The sequence below is a fragment of the Podarcis bocagei genome (genome assembly GCF_964188305.1).
Source record: "Podarcis bocagei genome assembly, chromosome: 9".
Taxonomy (NCBI): domain Eukaryota; kingdom Metazoa; phylum Chordata; class Lepidosauria; order Squamata; family Lacertidae; genus Podarcis; species Podarcis bocagei.
In genome coordinates, this window is record NC_138134.1 from 3834993 (window position 1) to 3858014 (window position 23022).

Genomic DNA, 23022 nt, shown 5'->3' on the forward strand with positions numbered 1-23022 from the left:
AGAATGGCTAACAAAACACCTTAAATCATATTAAGACTGTTGCATTGGGGGCTAAAAATACTAGCTAAAAATCTAAAGCAGTAGTGTAGTTTCAAAATGACATGTAAGGAAAACTGAGATCCTTCCCATATTAGGCTCCTCTAGCCCTGCTGAGAACCAGCTGAGAACATTAAAACTTTGATTCCACAGTACATAATGTAAATTTGGGGAAAATATGTTTAGGATTGCAGCATTCAGTCAACAAAGCTTCCCTTTTACATTGCAATATCACACATCAACTGTCAAAATAGGGTAAAATTTGTAAAACAATGCAGAGCTGAGCACGATGAAAGTGCCTTCTGAATGGGCTAACTGCATTAGGGCTGAGGTCTTATCTTCCCTGAATTTGACACCTCATTTGTCCATTTTTTGGGAGGATAGCAGGGAAAGTCGTAGAGTCCTTTCACTGCCTTCACAGGCTACAGCAGCAGTGGTTCCATCTCTCATTCTCTCCCCACCCCCTTAACAATTTGTTGCTGCTGTTTGCAGCAGCTGCTTGTCAGGGGGTCATTCGGAGGAGGCTTTTACAGGGAAAATGGAGACTGCAATGAGGGGGCTCCTCCCCCTGAATGCTTCACAGAACGATGCTATTTCATGATGTAGTTCTCTGATTTCAGGAGCATTCAGCTGGCCATTGAGTGGGGCAAAGAGATCTGCTGCCCCTACAACCAGGAGCTTAAGTAAGTTTAAAAAGAGGAACTGTTGCTGCTGCCAGGTGCAAAAGTAAGGAATCGTAAGGAATGCAATGAAATATTTCAACCCCAAATTCAAAGTCCCCTCTTTTTCCTCCCCTCCCCCCACTTCAAATTTTGAGCTGAAAGTTCTGCCTGGAGAGCTTTTGGTTCAGCTTCACTTAGTGCCATTTTGCCAAGGTAAATGGAGAATCTTACTATACATCATATACAGGAATATGTCAAAATGCTTCCCCCCCTATCTAACCAAAGGCTGAGCTTCCTTCTCACATGTGTATCAGTGACCTTCATTAGGTTTTCTCTTCCTTTGTTTCATTCCTACCACCTACTAGCTTGAAACACACACACACACACACACACACACACACACACACACACTTTTCAATGATTACATATTATAAGTTCCAATTGCAATAACTGCAGTCTCCACAGTGTCGATTATTAGGGTGGGTGATACTGATTCACCATTCTTCTAAATTATGCGGTCTCCCACTCAAAATGAGCCACATATGATCATTAGATCAAGAGGTTTGTGCAGACACATTTTTAAAAGCTAAAACACTTCTTTCTTTCTTTAATTTTGTTCCAATCGTTGGAAAGTACAGCGGAAAGCTCTCTTGTAGGAGTCTTATAGCAAGATGGCTTCAAGATGAGTTCACAAAGTTAATGCAGCAAACGTAATTATCAGAGTGATTCACTTCAATCACATTGTCTTTTTCAGTATAAAGTTGAGCACAATGGAAAGAGGAACAGAAACCGAGGCTTCAAGGAAAGACAATCACGTCAATTAGGCTGCAGCTGTCATAAAAATATCTGATTTTAATTTTAAGCCTAAAATTCAAAGCATTAAAAAGACAAATGCACACAGAAGATAAAATGTGCACCATTTCATTTGCTGTTAGCTGCTGGGTAAATTTATTTTAAGATAACATGAAGTTGTATATTTAGTCACTGAGCTGGTTTGCACAACACACCGTGGCTCGTGGTTAGAGAAGAGACAGCTTCACTGCGAGCCTCAGTTGGATTTCACACTATGAGTAAAACATCAGGAAGCAGCAAAACAGCTACAAGTTCCTTTTTGGGAGCTCCCAGGTTCATGTGGTCTTGCTAGGCCAAAGTTTGGTTAGCATGTCATGCAAACCACGTCACAGCAACAGATTTATAAATATCAATATCTGAAATCTGCACATTCATATACAGTGGTACCTCGCAAGACGAAAGAGTTTTTGGTTTTTTGTGTTGCTTCGCAAGACGAATTTCCCTATGGGCTTGCTTCGCAAGACGAAAACGTCTTGCAAGTTTGCTTCCTTTTTCTTAAAACCGTTAATACTGTGCTTCGCAAGACGAAAAATTTGCAAGACGGAAAAACTCGCAGAACGAATTAATTTCATCTTGCGAGGCACCACTGTAGTCAAAGATTGGTTCATACATCATCTGAGGCCCTTCTTTCTGTGCCTCCTCCATGAGAGGCAACAAGAGAACCTGCCTTTTCTTTTTTTTTTTTAATAAATTTTTATTGGTTTTACAGCATTTTTTAAAAAGAACAAACAAACACAAAACAAAACAAACATACAAAATACTTTCAAAGATATTTTCATAAACCTCTTTTCTTGGACTTCCCCATACCCCCCCTCTCTGCATCCCAGTGTCCATATTTGAACTAGCAACTCCCAGTTGTTACTTTCTAATCTCTGTCATCTTAGTCCTCCTTTATTATCTAACCTTGTATCCCTGTACCCTGTTACTTCTAGCAACCACAACATTTTAACATTCGTTGAGTTTATAGTAGTCCTTAAGATAGCTCTTAAATTTTTTCCATTCTTCTTCCACCATCTCTTTACGTTCGTCACGGATTCTGCCTGTCATCTCAGCCAGTGTCATATAGTCCATCACTTTCATCTGCCATTCTTCCAAAGTAGGTAAATCTTGTGTCTTCCAATACTTTGCGATGAGTATTCTTGCTGCTGTTGTGGCATACATAAAGAAATTTCTATCTTTCTTTGTCACCAATTGGCCGACAATGCCCAAGAGAAAGGCCTCTGGTTTTTTAGAAAATGTACATTTAAGTACCTTTTTCATTTCATTATAGATCATTTCCCAGAAGGCCTTTATCTTCGGGCATGTCCACCAAAGGTGGTAAAAAGTACCTTCAGTCTCTTTACATTTCCAACATTTATTATCGGGCAAATGATAGATTTTTGCCAGCTTGACTGGGGTCATGTACCACCTGTATACCATTTTCATAATGTTTTCCTTTAAGGCATTACATGCCGTAAATTTGATACCGGTGTTCCATAACCATTCCCAGTCATCTGACATGATGTTGTGTCCAACATCCTGCGCCCACTTAATCATAGCAGATTTAACTGTTTCATCCTGTGTGTTCCATTTCAACAGCAAGTTATACATTCTAGATAAATTCTTAGTATTGGGTTCTAGCAATTCGGTCTCTAGTTTTGATTTCTCCACTTGGAAACCGATTTTCCTATCCTGTTTAAAAATTTCCATTATTTGGCGATATTGAAACCAATTTTCTACTTTGTGCTTCAATTTCTCCTGACTTTGTAGTTTAACCTTGTCTCCATCCTGTTCTAAAATTTCCCAATACTTCGGCCATCCGACCTCCATATTGAGTTTCTTCACTGCTTTAGCCTCCACTGGTGACACCCATCTAGGGGTTTTATTTTCCAATAAGTCTTTGTATCTTATCCAGACATTAAATAATGCTTTTCTAACAATGTGATTTTTAAAGGTACTGTTAACCTTGTCATACCAAAGATATGCATGCCAACCAAAAGCATTATTGAAGCCTTCCAGATCCAAGATGTCTGTATTCTCGAGGAGCATCCATTCTTTCAGCCAGCAAAACGCTGCTGCCTCATAGTACAATTTTAGGTCCGGCAGGGCAAAACCCCCTCTTTCTTTAGCGTCAGTCAGTATTTTGAATTTAATTCGGGGCTTTTTGCCCTGCCAGACAAATTTCGAAATGTCTTTGTGCCACCTCTTAAAACATTCCATCTTATCAAGAATCTGCAAGGTCTGAAACAAAAATAACATTCTAGGCAATACATTCATTTTAATTACTGCAATTCGGCCTAACATTGACAATTTCAGGTTTGACCATATTTCTAGATCTTTTTTAATCTCTGACCAACATTTTTCATAATTGTCCTTATACAAATTAACATTCTTAGGTGTTAAATAAACCCCTAGGTATTTGACTTTCTTAACCACTGTCAAACCTGTTTCCTCCTGAAATTTCTCCTTTTCCATGTCTGTTAGGTTTTTCCCTAAGACTTTAGTTTTTTGCTTATTCAACTTAAATCCAGCCACCTGGCCAAATTGTTGAATTATTTCTAAAACCCTTTTCGTACTAGTGTTTGGCTCTTGCAAAGTCAATACTAGGTCATCTGCATACGCTCTTAACTTGTAGTGTTTAGCTCCGACCTGCACACCTTTGACCTGCTGGTCATTTCTTATCATATTCAGCAACACCTCCAGAACCGAAATGAAAAGTAATGGGGAAATTGGGCACCCCTGCCGAGTTCCTTTTTCTATCTTAAGTTCCTCAGTCACAACATTATTTACAATCAGCTTAGCTTTTTGTTCGGAATATATTGCAGCCATACCATTCTCAAAACCCTGGCCTACCCCCATCCCATGAAGATTCTTCCTCATAAAACTCCAAGAGATATTATCAAAGGCTTTCTCCGCGTCCACAAAGATCAATACTGCTTTAGTGTTTATATTCACCTCCAGCTTTTCCAAAATGTCTATTACATTCCTTACATTGTCCGCTAGGTGTCTTTTAGGGAGAAAGCCTGCTTGGTCTTTATGAATCTTCTCCATCAAAACTCTTTTAAATCTTTTTGCCAAAATGTCTGCAAAAATTTTGTAATCCACATTAAGGAGTGATATCGGGCGGTAGTTCTTGAGTTGGGTCTTTTCAGTCTCTGACTTTGGTATGAGTGAGATATATGCCTCTTTCCACGATTCAGGTGCCCTTTTTCCTTCAAGGATCTCATTACAAACTTCTCTTAATGGTTGAATCAACCATTCCTTCAACGATTTGTAGTATCTAGAAGTCAGTCCATCTGGTCCCGGAGATTTGCCCAATTGCATATTCTGAATGGCAGCCTCTATCTCTTGTTCTGAGATTCTCTGATTCAAGTCCATCTTACTTTGCTGAGAGATATTTTGTAATCCATATCTTCCAAGGAATTTGTCTATATCTTCTTCATTTTGCGGGCCTTGGGTGTAAAGTTTTTTGAAATAACTTAGAAAGCAATTTCTAATTTCATTAGGTTTAGATATACTCTTTCCATCAACCTCTAGGCTTGTAACTGTATTTAGTTTCTGCCTTTTCTTCAATTGCCATGCCAAAAGTTTACCGCATTTATTTGCTGATTCAAAAGTCTTTTGTTTCATTTGCTTTATCTTCCATTCAATCTCTTGGTTCATCAATTCCATATATTGAGTTTGATATAACTTAATCTCTCTTAAAATGTCCTGAGACTTTGGTTTTGTTCTTAGTTTCCTCTCTCCTTCCTTTATCATTTCCAAGATCTTCTCTTTTTTCTCATTTTGTTTTTTCCTCTTTATTGAATTTTGCTGAATCAAAAATCCTCTCATAACAGCTTTACTTGCGTCCCAGATCACTCTTTTCTCCACGTCAGTCCTCAAATTTATTTCAAAATAGTCTTTTAAAGTCTTTTGGGCCTTCGTGAGAATCTCCTTATCTCGAAAGAGGGTGTCATTCATTCTCCATCTAAATTGACCGGTTATTGTGAGTTTCATCTCCATCTTCACGGCGTTATGGTCGGAGCAAGTTTTTGGGCAGATTTCCACCTTCTTAATCTTTGGAGCCAATCCACTAGTAACCCAGATTTGGTCAATTCTGGTCCAGGTCATCATTGCTTGGGAGAAGAAGGTTCCCTCTCTCTCCAGAGGGTTCCTTGTTCTCCAAATGTCTATCAAGTCCATATTTTCTGTCATTTCGAAAAAAGTCTTGGGGAGTCTCCCTTCTTTAGTGACTGTTAGTCTTTGTGCCTTGTCCATATTAGTGGAGACCACGCCATTCATGTCTCCCATGAATATCATATTATAATCCAGATAGTCCGTCAAAGTTTCATGAAGTCCCTTAAAGAAGTCAGATTTGCCTTCATTTGGTGCATAAATTCCAACAACTAAAAGTTTTTCTCCTTGTACTTGTATCTCCACAGCCAGATATCTCCCTTGTTCATCTTTAAATATCATTTTTGGAGCCCATTTCTCCTTCACATATATTACCACTCCCCTCTTCTTAACTTTGTCTGATGAGACAAATTCTTGTCCTAACCTTTTATTTGTGAGTAATCTCCTGTGGGCTCTAGTTATGTAAGTTTCTTGTAAACATATCAAATCCAATTGTTCTCTGTTCAAAATATGAAATACTTGTCTTCTCTTCAAAGGCCCATTCAGTCCATTACAATTCCAACTAAGGAATTGCAGAGCCATCTTGTTATTTTCTTAAGGCTCCTCCAACAGCTCCAAGTTGTTGCTCTTCTTCTGACGGTGGTGGTTTTTGTCCAAACGAGAGATTCAGGATATCCAGTGCTCTCCTCTGTTCTGCAAGTACGTCCACAGTCCCCTTCTGTAGGTCCTCCTGATATCTTGCCAGAAATTTGTCTTTATCTTGAATTGTCTTTATTTTCACTTTCTTTGCCTTGTAGTCGAATGACAGTCCTTGTGGGAATTCCCACCTGAAGCGGATCTGATTTTTCTTTAACAAAAGCACCAAATCCTTGTAGAAGTTTCTTAAGTCCAAGATATATTTTGGTATGTCTTTAAAGATCTGTACTGCTGAATTTCCAATTTGGAGGGCTTTTCCAAAGTGTAGTCCTAAAATTTTATCTCTTTCCTCCTTAGATCTGAGTGTGATCAAACAATCTCTTGGTGTCTTTCTATCTTGCTTTTTGCCGAGTCTAAAGGCAGTTGTGATTTTGAAATCGTCTTCCTCCAGGTCCCAGCAATCCGCAAACTCCCGTGTCAAATATTCCACAAGGTTGTCACTTTCATTCTCCGGAATCAGTCTTAATTTTAAGTTTCTCTCTTTCCTCTGTAACTCCCACAAGGCCAAGGTTGCATCATGCTCATAGACCTTCTTGGCAAGTGGCTCTAATTTCTCCTGCGTCTCTCCAGCTGTGGCTTTGGCCTCTTCGGCAATTTGACGCGTGGTAGCATTTTCCTCGACCAATTTATTTATAGATTCTGTATTCTGGTTTAATCTTGTTGATATTTCTGTTAATTTTTGTGTGTTCTCTGAAGTCTGTTTTGTCAAAGACTCCAGAGTCTGGTTTATCTTAAGCAAAGCTTCTGTCACAGCTTCCATAGAAACGGCTGCTCCTTTGTCCTGTCCTGTTGTTCCAGCTAGTCCGGCTGTTGCGCCTAAGATCGAACCTCTTCTCTTTGCTTGTTGCAGCTGCAGCTGTTGCTGTTGTTGTTGCTTGGTCTTGGCTCTTGTAGTTATCTCTTCTTGTGGCCCACTCATGTCAAGGTCAATTCCCACGGGATTTATTCTCCCTTGGAAAATTCCCCTGTCTTAGGCCGTGCTGGACTTCACTTTATCCTCTAGAGGGAGCAAATCAAAATGGCCATAGAAGGAAATTTCAAAATACATGAACAAAGGAGACCATCCAAGATGTAGAAAGAAAGGAGATTAACTCAGTCAAAATCAATGTTACTAAAGTCTTATAGCTTCCAATTGCCACAGTTGCCCAGTATACTGTTTATACTGTTTCTTCTTAAAATGTACAAAAGTCAGGCACTGTGGAAACTTTGTATCAAGATGTCACTTCACAGGGAAAAGTCAGCTCAATGTACTAAGAAGGCAGACCGTTTCAGACTTTCAAGTAGATGAGATAGCAGAGGTTTTTTCCTTCAAATAAGTCATGCAGTTAATGGTCAAATTCGCCTCCCCTCTGCCCTGCTTGCTAGAGGGGAGATCAAAGGTTTAAATGTCCGGTTTAGCTGATCAAAGGACGAATTTAAACGGATGCAGGTTTAGAGCTCCGTTGCTTTCACTTTCATGCGGTCGGGGGGAGGCAGACTTCCTTTGTTTAAATCTCCCCCGTTTTTAGCCCAATTTTTAAAATTAAGAAAAGTCCCAGTTATTTTTCAGTTCTTACTCACGGGGAATCAGTCCGAATTTCTTTTCAGGAAGGAATCGGCGCTCTCCGCTTATGGCGACGCGGCTTCACTTCGCAGGCTGGGTAGCGACTCTCAGCACCGCGCTCACTCCCGATGTCGATCCGTAGCCTTTAAAAAGGCTCTTTCACGGTACCGGGGGGCGCGAAGGTGCCCACCGAGTCTCCTTGTTCTCAGGCTTCAGCGCCTGGGATTTTAGGGGTCCCCCGCTTGCCGTAGCGGGTAAGACCCGAACTTGCGAAGCAGTCCTTCTCCGGAGCTCGGAGGTAGGACCGCCATTAAGCGCTGGCACCGACCGGAAGTCTCAGAGAACCTGCCTTTTCTGTGGTGGCTCCCTGTGTGTGGAATGCCCTCCCCAGGGAAGCTTGCCTGGTGCCTTCATTACATATCTTTAGGCAAGAAGAAAACATTCCTCTTCAACCAGGCCTGTCGCTGATTAACATTCTATGTCCTTTCAAATGTGTTTGTGGGAGGGGGGAATTATGGGTTTGTTTTCTGTTCTTGTTTTTATTATGCATTTTGTGTTTTTATTTTGTATTTTTATGCTGTGAACTGCCCTAAGATCTTCAGATGAAGGAAGCGATACAAAATAAATAATAATAATAATCATTAAATGATAATAATAGATGATGATAATAATTATTGATCTGCATAATGGTAAGCTCACAGGTGACAGTGAAAACAACCATTATTGATGTATCAAAAAAGAAGAGAGCAGCTTGTCTCATATATCATAGATGTTGTTATGAACTGCTTCCTAATCACTGCATAAGAACCCTGCCAGGTAAAGGGACCCCTGACCATTAGGTCCAGTTGTGGCCGAGTTTGGGGTTGCGGCGCTCATCTCGCTTTATTGGCCGAGGGAGCCGGTGTACAGCTTCCGGGTCATGTGGCCAGCATGACTAAGCCGCTTCTGGCGAACCAGAGCAGCGCAAGGAAACGCTGTTTACCTTCCCGCCAGAGGAAGCACTTTGACGTGCTTCCGAACTGCTAGGTTGGCAGGAGCTGGGACCGAGCAACGGGAGCTCACCCCATCGCGGGGATTTGAACCACCAACCTTCTGATCAGCAATCCCAAGAGACTCAGTGGTTTAACCCACAGCGCCACCCGTGTCAGGCCAAAAGCCCATGTTCTCCATATTCTTGTTCCCAAATTTGCCAGCCAGATGCCCCTATAGCAGGCATGTCCAAAGTCCATTTCGGGAAAAATTGTAAAAAAACAAGTTGGATCGGCCCGCACGCATGTTCAGTTCATCAAATCTGGCCCTCCACTGCTGCCCTATAGGAAGCAAGACCTGAGTGCAACAGCACTCTCCCCATTTATAATTTCCAGTAATTAAGTGGCATATAAATAAGTAAGTACCTGCGTGCGTACGTAAATAAATAAATAAATAAATATTGTCTTTAACTGTAGAAGTAGAACATTGCCACCATGATTATCAGTGCTTGATAGCCTTATTGCTGTCTAAATCACTTTTAAAGCCATATAACTATGTATTTTCCTTAGCGATAGCTAGTCAAGCAAGAAAAATAGCAAAGTTTTCACTCTGATATATCTCTGCTCAGATTGCTTCAATGTGAGTGCAAAACACATTAGGAAGTTATGACTGACAGAGTCGTAATGGGAGAAAAGCTGTGCACCAAAATAGACTACCATTTGGAACAAAAGAGAGAAAACTGTGTATTTGCTTTTTAAAACTATGAAAGTTCTAAACTGTAGCTGGCATTAAATGATAAAATAACTTTCAGTAAGGGATTAAACTGCAGTGTCAAATGTATGGTATTTCTGCAGGTTCTATTAGAAAAGTGTAAGCTAACATTAACATGCATACTTTTTGCACCTCAGGCCTAAGGTTGTTAACGGTCCAGTTCCTACCCATATAAACTTCAACTACCTAAATGCATAAAAACATAACTACCTCAAGGGACCAGACAGACTCCAGGCATTGCTGCTTTTACCAGAACTACAACCAGAGCTGGGTGCAAAATAATCACTTGGAAGATATGAAGCTGCCTTATACCAAGTCAGATCATTGGTTCATCAGGCTTGGTAATCTCTACAATGACTGGCAGTGGTTCCCCAGAGTTTCAGGCAGGGCGGTATTTGGGGGTGAAGCTAGATGCAAATTGATGGTTTGGGGGGAGGAGCCCTACTGCCCCCCATGAGGAACTTATAGATACAGATCTACACCTGAGGTCAAAGACTCTCTAACATCCTAATTTAGAAACTACATATAGCCATTTAGTTGCTTTTAACATGTGGTAAGTTCCCTAAAGCATTGCGCTTAGGCTGAAATGGTGGAGTATGAATCCACCTAAACAAGCATGTTGTTGATTGCTAAATGAAATTTCCATTGCTAAACTGGGAGTCCAAAACCTTTGTCAATCTGGGGCAATTCATCTAGCGATCCACCAGTAGAGCTACCTTCTTTCTGTCCAGCCCCAATTTATATCAGATTAAAATTCATCACTGATGTCTTGTGGATTATTCCATGAAGTACATGTAAATTACAGGAGGGTACTCAAGTATGTCTATAAGTAGAACATTGGGTTTAGGAACATTAGATTTTATCTAACACTCTGTGAGCAGAGTTCCGCTCATGCAACAGGATTTCGTCTTCCTCTCCTCTCCCCTCCTGCCCCAAAATCTGTTCCAGAAGGTCTCCCAGCCCTCCGGAGCACATTTTGATGGCATGCAGTGGGCTGTAGAGAAGAGGAATTGGATACAACCCATTGTAAGCTTACAGCTAAGAGAGGGAAGAACCCACAGAGTTAGATCAATGGTGCCTTCCAGTGCTAACCTAGGTAGATGAACGTATCTACAATACACCATACTTCATATTGTCATTATAAACACTGAATTCTCATCTGTTTCACCACTCGCACCCTGATGGACATTCACAGGCTAAAACAGGAAATATACTGCCCCTAATACAACAGACTTCAGCATGAGTGGCTGATAGTTCACTTAATTGCATTTGAAAAAAAAATGTTACCTGGTCCAATACAAAATGATGCAATTATTGCCAGAATGCAGACTATACTGAGGTATCGAAGCCAGACTGCTTGATCCTGAAAAAATACATGGGAGAGGTATTACTAATGTGCGAAGTACTGATTATAATAAGTGCAAACAATCATACAGGTTTTCTGTACTCTTGGATTCTGTAGTCATGCACACAGAAATGAAAGATCTATAGAAAAAGATTACTAAACATATAGTAATAATATACTGGTATGTTTTAAACAGATTTTATATATGTGTCTTGTGTTCATTGGTATTTTTATTATCTATTTCTCTATGTTTGTATTTGATTCCTGTTGGGGGGGGGAAAGATGGGGTATAAATAAATATATAATATTTATAATATATAATAATAAAAAGATGAACTCCTTGATTTGCAAAGTAACACAGACCCTAAAGTGTGGTGATAGGAGGTTTATTGTTTCTGTGCCAGCGAATAACTACTCAAAACGGCATTCACAAACTAATACGTTCCTATCATGTCAGAAAGGCATGCACTGCTACAAATAAACCCAGTATATATCATTGGGTTCAAGAACTCTTTCCACTTGACCGCTTACTTCAGTAACAAAAAGCAGAAAAAATGGAAAGACTGCATGGATCGTTCTAAGTCTCAAAGTAGAGATTCTGGCATCTCAAGTGGTGGGAATGAGTCTCCCAATCTCTGCTGTGCTGCAGCACAACCCATACAGTGGCCAAAGCTGGAAATATGGCTCTTCACTCCAGCCATGACCTGAGGAACCAAGAGCAGTCTGCTTGGGTCTAATTCCAGGTTGGGTTCTTCAGCAACTCAATGGACTGAGAACCATATGGATGACCTCGCCTCACCTCCCTCCCCAATCTAGTGCTGATCGCCAGCCTGTCTTTGACTATAGTTTTTGCCGGTAAAGGTAAAGGTAAAGGTAAAGGTAAAGGGACCCCTGACCATTAGGTCCAGTTGTGGCCAATTCTGGGGTTGTGGCGCTCATCTCGCTTTATTGGACAAGGGGGCTGGCGTTTGTCCGCAGACAGCTTCCGGGTCATGTGGCCAGCATAACTAAGCTGCTTCTGGCAAACCAGAGCCGCGCACGGAAACGCAGTTTACCTTCCCGCCGGAGTGGTATCTAGTTATTTACTTGCACTTTGATGTCCTTTCGAACTGCTAGGTTGGCAGGAGCAGGGACCGAGCAACGGGAGCTCACCCCGTCATGGGGATTCGAACCGCCAACCTTCTGATCTGCAAGTCCTAGGCTCTATGGTTTAACCCACAGCGCCACCTGAGTTTTTGCCTGTGGCACCTGCCTAATTTGATACATGACCCCATGTCTGCCATTCACCCTGTCTTCTGCCTCTGACCCCCTTGATCTTCTGTCTTTGCTGAAATACAACCCTGTCCAAGAAAGACATTTCAGCTTGGCCTATCTGCTTCTATTTTTAATATATCTGTATCTAAATGAAACAGAACGGCAGCTGATCTGTACTGAATAGTGAGTCTGATGACGAAGGTGTTAAGCCACACGTGGGGAAGAGCTGCAACTCAGTCATAAAACACATAATGTGCATTTACAAGATCCCATCTTAAATCCTCAGCATCTCTACCTCAAAAGGGTGGCCTGGAAGTAGCCTCTCTGGGAGGCTTATCTGGGTGGACTCGGTACAAGGCAACTTACTACATCCATGCTCTGGCTGAAAATGTAGATATGTTCATGTTTGCACACTACTTGAAGCAACTCTTTCCTGGGAAATATGTGTTAACCTTTGTGTGAGGAATGGAGATCATGACTTTGCCTGGAGAAATACAATGTACTGAAAGTTCACCCAAAGCCTGCTGTTTTAACCTGTCAGAATTATAGCTTTCATCAGTTTGAGAGATGCCCTCTGGAGCAAAAGAAGCTGTACAATAATCGATGCAACAGGAGAGAAACAAATCAGGGATTAAAATGACTTCTACTTAGTTCTGTGACCTCCTTCAGAACCTTCTTTTGACCATTTAAAAAATAGCCACTTGGAAAGTAAATGTTAATAATGTCAGGCTCCTGACATTTACAGCAAATAACACATCTTCACATTTTTGAATCAAAATATTTAAAATGAAATTGCCAAAAAGCAACAGGATATCTAGGAGTGATATAATGTTTCAGATACACACATTTAAAACACAGAATTAGGGCTGCTGAAGAATGAATGCTGAACCATGGTTTAGGGACCATGGTTGTGTTGGGAATCATGCATTACCAACATTAACCTCACAATTCAAAGTGAATTGGAGTTCTGCAATCTCTTCAATCAGGGTTAACAGCAATGCTCACACATAATGCAAGCCAGAATAAAGGAGGAGAGGGAGAATACGTTTGATCTCAGATAGTTTTTACTAATCCTAGTTCAAACAAACCAGAGTTTGGAGAACCAAGGTTAGTTTAAAATAGTATTATATAACTCTAGTTTCCTTTTATACAAATGATTAAGAGGGAAAAGGTTATAGCCCCTCGTTTTTCTCTTACACAAATGGGTAGTGAATGAAAGACTTTATTGTTAAATCACTTAATCCCTAAACTGTCTCATCTTGAAACCTGCAAGAACAATTTCAGTTGTGAAGCTTTTGGTTTTCTCTTGGCTAAACATAATTTTAAAAGGACAAAAATAACTGACAGTGTAATAGATTCACAGTTAACCCACACATGACTTCAATGTCAAAGTTGCACATTAAAGATCACACACTGTGTACAAGAAAGAGCAACGAGAATGGCCCGATATTTAAGCTGAGCAGGGCAGGTTTACATACCTGTAAAGTCATACACACAGTGAGCATTACAAAGAAGAGGACCATCAAGCCAAACCCCCCAATCAGAAGAGGTCTGCGTCCGAGTCGTTCTATCACTAGGCCCTGAGGAAGAAAAAGAAACAGTGTCTTATTTTCTAACAAAACCAGAGGCATCCTGGATTTACGTGGTCAACTCTTGTAACTCCTCACGGATCAATCTAAGGGCAATGGGGATCCATGTCTCTCAGGGAATCCTAAAGACGCTAGGATTAGTCACTTGGATCACAATGCTATACAGTGGTACCTCGAGTTACATACGCTTCAGGTTACATATGCTTCTGGTTACAGACTCCGCTAACCCAGAAATAGTATCTCGGGTTAAGAACTTTGCTTCAGGATGAGAACAGAAATCGTGCAGCAGCAGCGGGAGGCCCCATTAGCTAAAGGGGTGCTTCAGGTTAAAAACAGTTTCAGGTTAAGAACAGACCTCCGGAACGAATTAAGTACATAACCAGAGGTACCACTGTACTTTTTACAACACAAACAAAAACTCTCCAAACTGGAACATAGATAACTTTTTTCATATTCCAAGTGTTTTAACTTTCTATATATAAAATGTATGATTAGATCTGGTCTGCTGCATAAGCTGCACTGAAGTGGAATAATGGTTTGTGCCCACCATTTGCAACCAAATTAATATACCATTAAGTCACACTAACAACAGTATTAATATTCTAAATGGTGCTCACCACTGTTTGTCAGAGTGAATTTTCAGAGGCTCTACACACATGGAGCAATGAGGACCCACTTTCTATAACTTTGGCCATTAGGCACACAGTTTTTTTGTTTTATCTGCATGTTTTATATTAGAAACATTTAATTTAACCATGCATTTAGAGAAGTGTCATGAAAGCATAAGAGAGTATTAGGAAGAGTGTCAGCAATTACGGGCATCGGAGCCTCTGCCAGGGGGTCAATTCACACATGCCTGCACATCACATACACAGAAAACCACATTGCATTTTTGGCTCCATGGTAAGTTGGTTGCAACTCCACTTTTAGTGGTCCCTGCAGCACACCCCTCCTATTAAGCATGTGTTCAAGCATTAATTAATTAAAAGTTGAATTAAATGGTGCAGCTTTTTCATTCCTTCTTGCTCCGATGCTCATGACCTCACATTCCATTTTTAGCTTTGCTGCTATGGGAACTTGCCTTCTGTCGGAACTGTATATAATATCAGAGACAACAAAGCAGCAGAATTTTCTGCATGGAAAGGACTAAAAAATGTCAACACAATCAATGGCATCGACTTCAGTGTTTGCTTTGCCCAGCTTTGCTCAGCTGCACTGATCTTACAATTTATTGACAGCAATGAATATGAATTATATTTATCAAGGCTGTTCCTAAGCAGGTCTAGTCAAATGAAGTGCAAAAGCAAGCAAACTTAGGACTTGGGTAATCACTGAGCAGCCCATTTGAATAAATTCATCAAGGTGATATACGAACATAGAATATGTCGTTCTTGGATCTCCCCCCCCCCACTTGGAGGCTGCAATCCTATGCACCCCGACAGATGAATGAGGCTCACATTTCATTTAGTTGCATAATTGTATCTGAAGAAGTGTGCATGCACACGAAAGCTCATACCAAGAACTAACTTAGTTGGTCTTTAAGGTGCTACTGGAAGGAATTTTTTTTATTTTGCATAATTGTAGTTGCATAATTCTCTCCCCCCCCAAATGAATGAATTAAAAGTACCCAAGGTAAGCAGAGAGCGGTGGACCAGGACGGGGGCTGCTTCGCCTTTTCCCTGCCAGCCGTTTGTCTGCTCAAAATTGCTCCCTTGATCTGTTCCCCAGTGAGGGAACAGACAGAAGTCCCCACAACATCTTTCATCCTCAGGAAGAAAGCCAGCTGTGTGGCAATTTTGATTGTGACATATTTGTATATTACATGTACACTTTTATTTATTTATTTTTAAATAATTTTAATTGCGTTTTCCACTTAAATCATATTCACATTTGTTGCATAATTCTATGACTTAATATATTACTCTGTAAGAGCAACGACCTCCTTCCCTCCCTCTTTCTGACTTCCACATACCTTTCTATATTCTTTGCATTTCTATAATTACTTATTTACCCTTTGTCAAATTATATTTTTTCACCTTATTATCGGTAAATCAGTTCCTTATGTTTACATTACAAAACATTTCAATTCAGGCCTACAAACGTTTTCAAATGCCTACAATTTTCTTTCATATAAAGTATAAATTTGTTCCAGTAAATGTTCACTTTTAAATATATGACATGAACCAGCCAAATTCCATCACTCATGTAGCATAGTCTCAGGCAGGCTTTCTTACAAGCAAGTCCCACCGTTTTCAGGATTGGAACTGTGAATGTCACTGATTTCAGTGCGGGAAAGTTATTCACATGCTTTTTAAATAAGTAAATGGGTCTGGACTGTGCATCCTTTTAATTGTATATGGTCCCTACATTTTAAAAGTAACTAGTTCTCAATGGCCGTGGTCATTTTCTAACATGAGGCCTTTTGTATCACAGAAAACAATATCTCTCTCTCTCTCTCTCTCTCTCTCTCTCTCTCTCTCTCTCTCTCTCTCTCTCTCCCTCCCTCCCTCCTCCTTCCCCCCTCTTTCTCCTTTTGTGGTAACATAGGCTAAAATAAACATTGGCCTAAATTCAATACCAAGGAAAAGAACTAAGTGCAAAGACCAAGAACTAAACTTGCAATTCAAACTATAACATATTTATTCACTGTTTACCACCCCCCTACTCTTCTTCCCTGTACTGGATTTTAGATAGTAAGGTTCACAGCACTGATGAGATGACCCCCAGGACTCATTCCAACTCTGCAGTTTTGTGATTCTATGAGATACACACATTAATGGTGCTATTTAAATAAATGAAAAACTAATACAGCAATAAACTAGATTAATCTAATTTATTGAGAACTCATAATGACTGAAGACTTGAAATTTCCTGCATCCCAATCTCTTAAAATATTGAGTAAAGTTGAATAAAGTTTATAAAACATAGCCCTTCTGTCTGCTTTTTACCTGAAAATGTCACATCAAATCGAAAGAGGAGGGAGCTAAAAGGATTCTACAGGGCGCAGAAGACACAGTACTTACGGAGAAAATGGCAGCCAAAATCTCAATCCCTCCTGTGCTTAAAGTAACATATGGGATTATTTCTGAACTCAGTCCAGCTCCCTTGAAAATGTCATTTGTGTAGAACCAAATCTGTAACAAGAAACCATTTTTTCAGTTATTTGATTTCAAAACGGTTTTTAGAATCTAATTAAAATGTAAGACTACATACATTTAATGCCTCAGTAATGATGGACTGGCCAAAGGATGCAAATTACTGTGTTGCGCATCTTGCCCAGTGACATCCAACCGGACGTTAACAGCACAACCCTATGCTCCAATTGTGCTGGAACACTTTAATAAACCAAATTAGAAACATGCGACTGATTATAATATGTTGAGATTTTGTTGAACATTGTGGTGTTATATAAATACAATGAGCAGGGTATACCATTGCAACAATGGAAAACATTATGGCAGCCTTCCACCCCACAAAAAAGAAAAGTGCTTTTCTGAGGAAAGAAATCTGAATTTCACACAATGTAGGAGCAGCAACATTTGCTCTCTAAAGTGATCGTCTGGAAAGTCCCTTGACTGTAAATTTAAAGAAGAAGAAATAGTATGCTGATATATTATTTTTCAGTTTACCCCAGTTGGGAGCTCAGGAAATAAGCAAATGGCTAAATCTGGGAAAAGATATATGCAAACAACAGGAAAGTGTTATTGTTTGTGCTGCTTAACACTCTCAAAGCTCCTCCCTAACCCTAAACCAATGATTTATCACCCTCTTCCAACCTAGCCCACAAATTTTCAAAAAACTAACCTCTCCCAGTTACCTAACCATTTATGTTCAGTTCTTTTTGCAACTCTCCACCCTCACCGGGATGCTCCCTCACAGCTTTTTCAAGAGTGCAGAACCCCACATGGAACACACCAGTTCTACTGAGTCTTTAAACCTGAGTAACTCTTAGAGGGAATCAATACCACTTCATTTCTAGATTCCCCCCCCCCCTTCTCCATGAAGAAATCTTGCCATAATCCCAGATGTTCCCATTCTATTTCCAGTACTGCAAGTGCAGGACTGGGGGGGGGGAACCCTGCCTTGGTTATTTCACTGCACATGGCACTTTTCTATTTCTTGTAAGTATAATTATAAGAAGAGCTGTAAACCGAATAGATGACAAGATAATTCCATATCTTTTCTCAGTAAAGTATCCACAACAAGGAACAGAACAAGCCTGTCATTAGTACTGAAATCCTGCAGTTAGTAGAAAGCTATACTTTTTGTGGGATGTCTTTTGCAGGTTTATTGAAGGTATGATGAAGTGCGATTTTCATCTTATTCACAGCAGACAGCAAAGAATTTCTCAGTAACATCTAATTAACTCTTAGAAAGATACTGCAAAAAATCGTTACAAATTGCTTTGGAAGGTGCAAAAGGTTTTCCTTTTAAAAAAGATATTACACCCATCATCTGACACAGAGTAATTTTCAAGTTATCCCTTAATGAGATGTGGTCATGCCATCATCCCAGGCAGCTTATTTAGAGAGCAACAGAATTCATTTGGGGTGTTTGATTTCCTCCACAGATGTCAGTCTCTGTGAAAGAATGTTTTCCATGCATTTCAAAGTGAAGCATGGTGGTCCCATTTCAACTGAGCAACATGGACTGGGCAAATGCAATATATTGGGGCTGCCTTGGCTTGGTAGTTATGATGAAAAGAAGGCATCTACTGCATCTAAGAACATAAGAAGAACCTCCTGGATCAGGCCAATAGACCATCTGCTCCAGCATCCTGTTCTCACAGTGGCTGAAAGGAGGGAGACTGGCCAGCCAACAGCTGTTCTGGAATTGCTGGCAGAATAAGACTGAAATCAGCTTATTAACTTAGTGATCTGACTTGGGCTTGAATTTGCCCTTCAGGAAGTTTAATGGGTCAGAGACTAAGGCATAACCAGTGAAAAAGAACAAAGATTAAATATTGTAACAGGAAAAATGAATTAATGCATCTCTCTCACACTCAGCCACATACAAACAAAACAAACAAAACACAACACAACACAACAAAACAAAACACACCCCTACTTACCTACAAACATTATTACTGAGCTGAAGACAATGGCATTGGTTCAGTAACTATGAGATCTATCCCCCCAATACTAGGAAACGTAGGAATGTGTTTTGAAGAATCGATGCATCACATTTTGCCTTATGTTGCTGCATCTTTCTTCAAAGTTCATAGCATGAAGATAAGGGGCTACATGGCATCGCACTTGTGCAACAGATACCTGCTTTGGCAAATGGGACTTATCCTTCCACCCCTCCCCCTGCAGCCTCAAAGATCTGCTAGAAGGATAAGAGGAATTATCCAGAGGATTGGGAGCTGCAGGAGAAAAGGAGTGAGTAAAAATCCCATCATGCTCACAGGTGTAAAGTTGCCCAGTGCTACTTGCTGAATTAAACATTGTGTATCAATAAAAACGCTGATTATTTTTGGTAGCAGTGCTAAGTAGCAATGCTTCACTAACAAAACTAATAGATGCAATGGTGTTTATCACCGGTTTTGCTCTACCCTCTGATCCACGGGGGGGGGGGGGCTGGCAGGGGACTGATGGTGCTGGATTAAAGGCCCTCCCAGGCTGAGCCCAGGCTTTCAGGGGAAGGGGGCTTTGGTCTGAAAGAGGCATTGGAGGGGTTGGACTGAATGGTCCCTTCCAACTCTACAATTCTATGATCCTATGATAGGACAAACCCTTTTGCCTTTCTAAACACCCTTCCATTCAGAGATTTGAGGCCGTCGCCAAAACATTCTAGAAATATTCTAGAAAGATCTTGAAACATTGGAGCAAAACATAGAAATGTATCTTTTACACATTATTTGCCGTCATCTCACTTACAGCATTAAGACCACAGAGTTGGTAGCAGGCCATGGTTACAATTACAGTGAGGATCTGCCATCGCTTACTGCTGTCACACAAAAGCTGAAAGATGGATGCTATCTGCATGTTTCTCTGCACGCGACTCTCTTCCAAAACGTCTTCTACTTCATACGACACATCAGATTTGCCAAGAAAGGTCTGAAATGCTGTAAACCCACAAGTCACATGTTTGTTTAGAATGCAAATTGTGGTTGTGTTCAGACCAAGCAGACACAATGGATCAAAGAGTTAATTTGCATCAAACATTTCATTTTTTCTGGCTTAAAAAATGGTTGTATAGATCTGCCTCCATGTAAATTATACCAGGCACTTCATATGAATTTGGTTCATCTCCTAGACTTTGTGTACACTTGAGGTCCATGGGAACACAGATGTAGTGCTGAATATGGTATTGATTCAGCTTCTGGATACAAATAAGTTAAAAAACAACACACACCTACAAATACATGCTAGGATTATTACTCGGTAGATTTGGAGAATGCGAACCTGTAGGCATAGCCATTACCTATTTAGGTACTAATGTCACAATAAAGGTAAAGATAAAGGTAAAGGGACCCCTGATCATTAGGTCCAGTCGTGACCGACTCTGGGGTTGCGGCACTCATCTCGCTTTATTGGCCGAGGGAGCCGGCGTGCAGCTTCCAGGTCATGTGTCCAGCATGACTAAGCCACTTCTGGCGAACCAGAGCAGCGCATGGAAACGCCGTTTACCTTCCCGCCGGAGCGGTACCTATTTATCTACTTGCACTTTGATGTGCTTTCAAACTGCTAGGTTGGCAGGAGCTGGGACCGAACAACAGGAGCTCACCCCGTGGCGGGGATTCGAACCACCAACCTTCTGATCGGCAAGTCCTAGGCTCTGTGGTTTAACCCACAGTGCCACCTGCATCCCTGCAATATCACAATAGAAAACAGTATTTAAAAACATAAAGCAATCCTCAAGTTAAACTCCATCATAAAAATTAAACCAAACCAGCAAAGCTAATAGTAAGTTGAAGAAGGCCTTTTTGAGCAGTCCTGTCAACTGGTCACCTGAAAACATCCTAGGGATGAGGCCTGGCACACCACACATAGCAAGGCATTCCATATGGCGGGGCCACCACCAAGAAAACCCTAGTTGTAAGAGGCAGATACTTTGCATGAAACAGAGTTGAATGGTGGAAAAGCAGATTGCGACTGCCTCGAATGTTTTGATATTATGCAATTTTTGTAGGACTCTTGGAGTTAAAGAAAGTAGACTGCAAAACGAAAGGATATTTGCACTTTCAGGGGAATTCCTGTCTTTCGAGGCAAACAGACAAATGATGAAAAACAAAAGCACAGCACCTTTTTCTGCTGCTTTTGTGTCGTGTCTTTCAAGCAGCAAAAAGCGAGGACTTTCCGGAAGAAAAGGCAGGACTGCCATTTGGATAAGTGATGGGGCAATTATCATCCCAAATAAATAGGGCCACATGGATTCCTGCGAGAAACAAACACAAAACAAAATGTAAAGGTAATGCTGGAAGAAAATATTGATCCAAATGTAATGAAGAAATAAACAGAAACATAGGGAACATTCATAATCCAGCAGCAGACGCTCCTAAATTCAATCCCTGCATCTCTTTTTCTCCTTGGCTAGGAATATCTGCTTGATGACTTGGAAAGCCCCTGGCAGTCAGAATGAAGCACACAGAGACCAACTGCCTATCTCGTATCAAGGCACTTATTTATAAGGCCAGGCTCTGGTGGTGTTTCCTCTGAGAGGGAATTCCAAAGAAGTGACACCACAACTAAAACAGCTGCTCTGGATGCGACCACTGATGTGACGCCATCAGTAGGGTTGCCACCTTTGGTCAGGCAAAATATGGGACAGGTTGAGGGGGGAATCAGGGAGCTAAAAATCACATTCCCTGCTGCAGGCATGACTTCAAAGCAATCCATGACAAAGCTACTCGGGGTTTACATGGGTTTATTCAATGAATAAAAACAACAAAAGCACTATGATTTACAACTGTAAGAAAAATCCCACCCCTACTCTCCACTGAATGGACAGACCAGGACAGACCGCACCCCCCCCATCTCTGTCTCTGATCCATTCCTTCCCGTGTGCCCATGCAAAAACTCTCTTTCCCGCTCTCTGACCCACCCGCTGCCCCTCTGCCCATGCAAAACTTCCACCATAGCAGACCAGTGCACAGCAACGCCCCCTTTCACTCCCTGTGACCCTCCCTCTGCCCATGCAAAAACTTTCTCTCAAAATCCTCCTCCCAGCCCCACCCTACCCCACCCTCTGCTCGCACCCCATGATAACTCTTAATCTCAGTGCTCCTCCTCTGCCCCACTCAGGCTCTCACTCTCCTCCTCCCACTGGATCCACTCTCTGGATATGCAGTTTGGAGGAGGAGGAGGAGGAGGAGACTGAATACGTGAGAAGATGTGTCATGTTTGAAGTCCGAACAGGACAGGGGACACTTTTCTTTTCTTTTCTTTTAAAAAAAGGACAATTTCACTTTGCTAGGGTTGGGTGGCAACCCTATTCACCAGTCCTAAAAGTGTACAGGCATGGAAGGCTACTTTCCCCAAGATAGGAGAGCCTGCACACATAGGAAACTGCCTTACACCGAGTCAGACCAGGGCATCCATTTTGCTCAATGCTGTCTACGTCAGGCATGGCCAAAGTCCGTTTCGGGGGCCTAATCCGGCCCACTGGTCAGTTTAATCCAGCCCCTGTAGCAGTTTATTTCCTGGGGTAAAATCCCCCCAAAACCTCAACAACTCTAACCCTAAATCCTAAAAAAAGGTTGGCCCTTTGGTCAGCTCCCACGGCCCTTCACTTCATCAAATCTGGCCCTCTTTGAAAAAGTTTGGACACCACTGGTCTACGCTGCCTGGCAGAGGGTCTCTGGGGCTTCAGACAGGGGTCTCCCCCATTCCGGTACGGAAAATGCCAGGGATTAAACTTTTGGATGCAAGGCTGATGCCCTGTCACGGAGCCCCTAGAACTGTGACTGGAAGCAAATGGATCAGAATAAAATTGGGAGAGCCGCTCTTTGCTGGAGGTGAGCACTAGAACTTTGCACCGATCCAGCCTTGCTAATATTACTAGCCCAGCCCCATCTGCTTTAACGCTTTGCAACACAGCAATAGCCACAGCACCCTTTCCGTTTACATAACCTTCTGTGTCTGAATGCCTGGAGGTTTATCTTAGCGAACAAAGCCTACGTGAAGGGCTATTTATATACCTGCCCAACTGCAGCTTCCACACACTTTCCAAGGGCAGCTGCGCAGAGAGTACATTGCAATATCTGAA

General features: G+C 41.3%; 1 protein-coding gene across 4 annotated transcripts in view; it reads right to left on the reverse strand.

Annotated features, from left to right (window-relative positions):
* Positions 1-23022, reverse strand: part of SLC2A9 (solute carrier family 2 member 9) — a gene marked incomplete at its 3' end in the record, with an annotated part of 83517 nt that overhangs the window by 6783 nt on the left and 53712 nt on the right. For all 4 annotated transcript variants that reach the window (XM_081207698.1, XM_081207696.1, XM_081207697.1 and 1 more), the window contains 5 exons: positions 21060-21192; positions 19692-19879; positions 16836-16946; positions 13702-13803; positions 10912-10987 (listed from right to left, as the gene is read on the reverse strand). In XM_081207698.1, coding sequence (XP_081063824.1) covers positions 10912-10987; positions 13702-13803; positions 16836-16946; positions 19692-19879; positions 21060-21192 — 610 coding nt within the window. The remainder of the gene's footprint in view (positions 1-10911; positions 10988-13701; positions 13804-16835; positions 16947-19691; positions 19880-21059; positions 21193-23022) is intronic.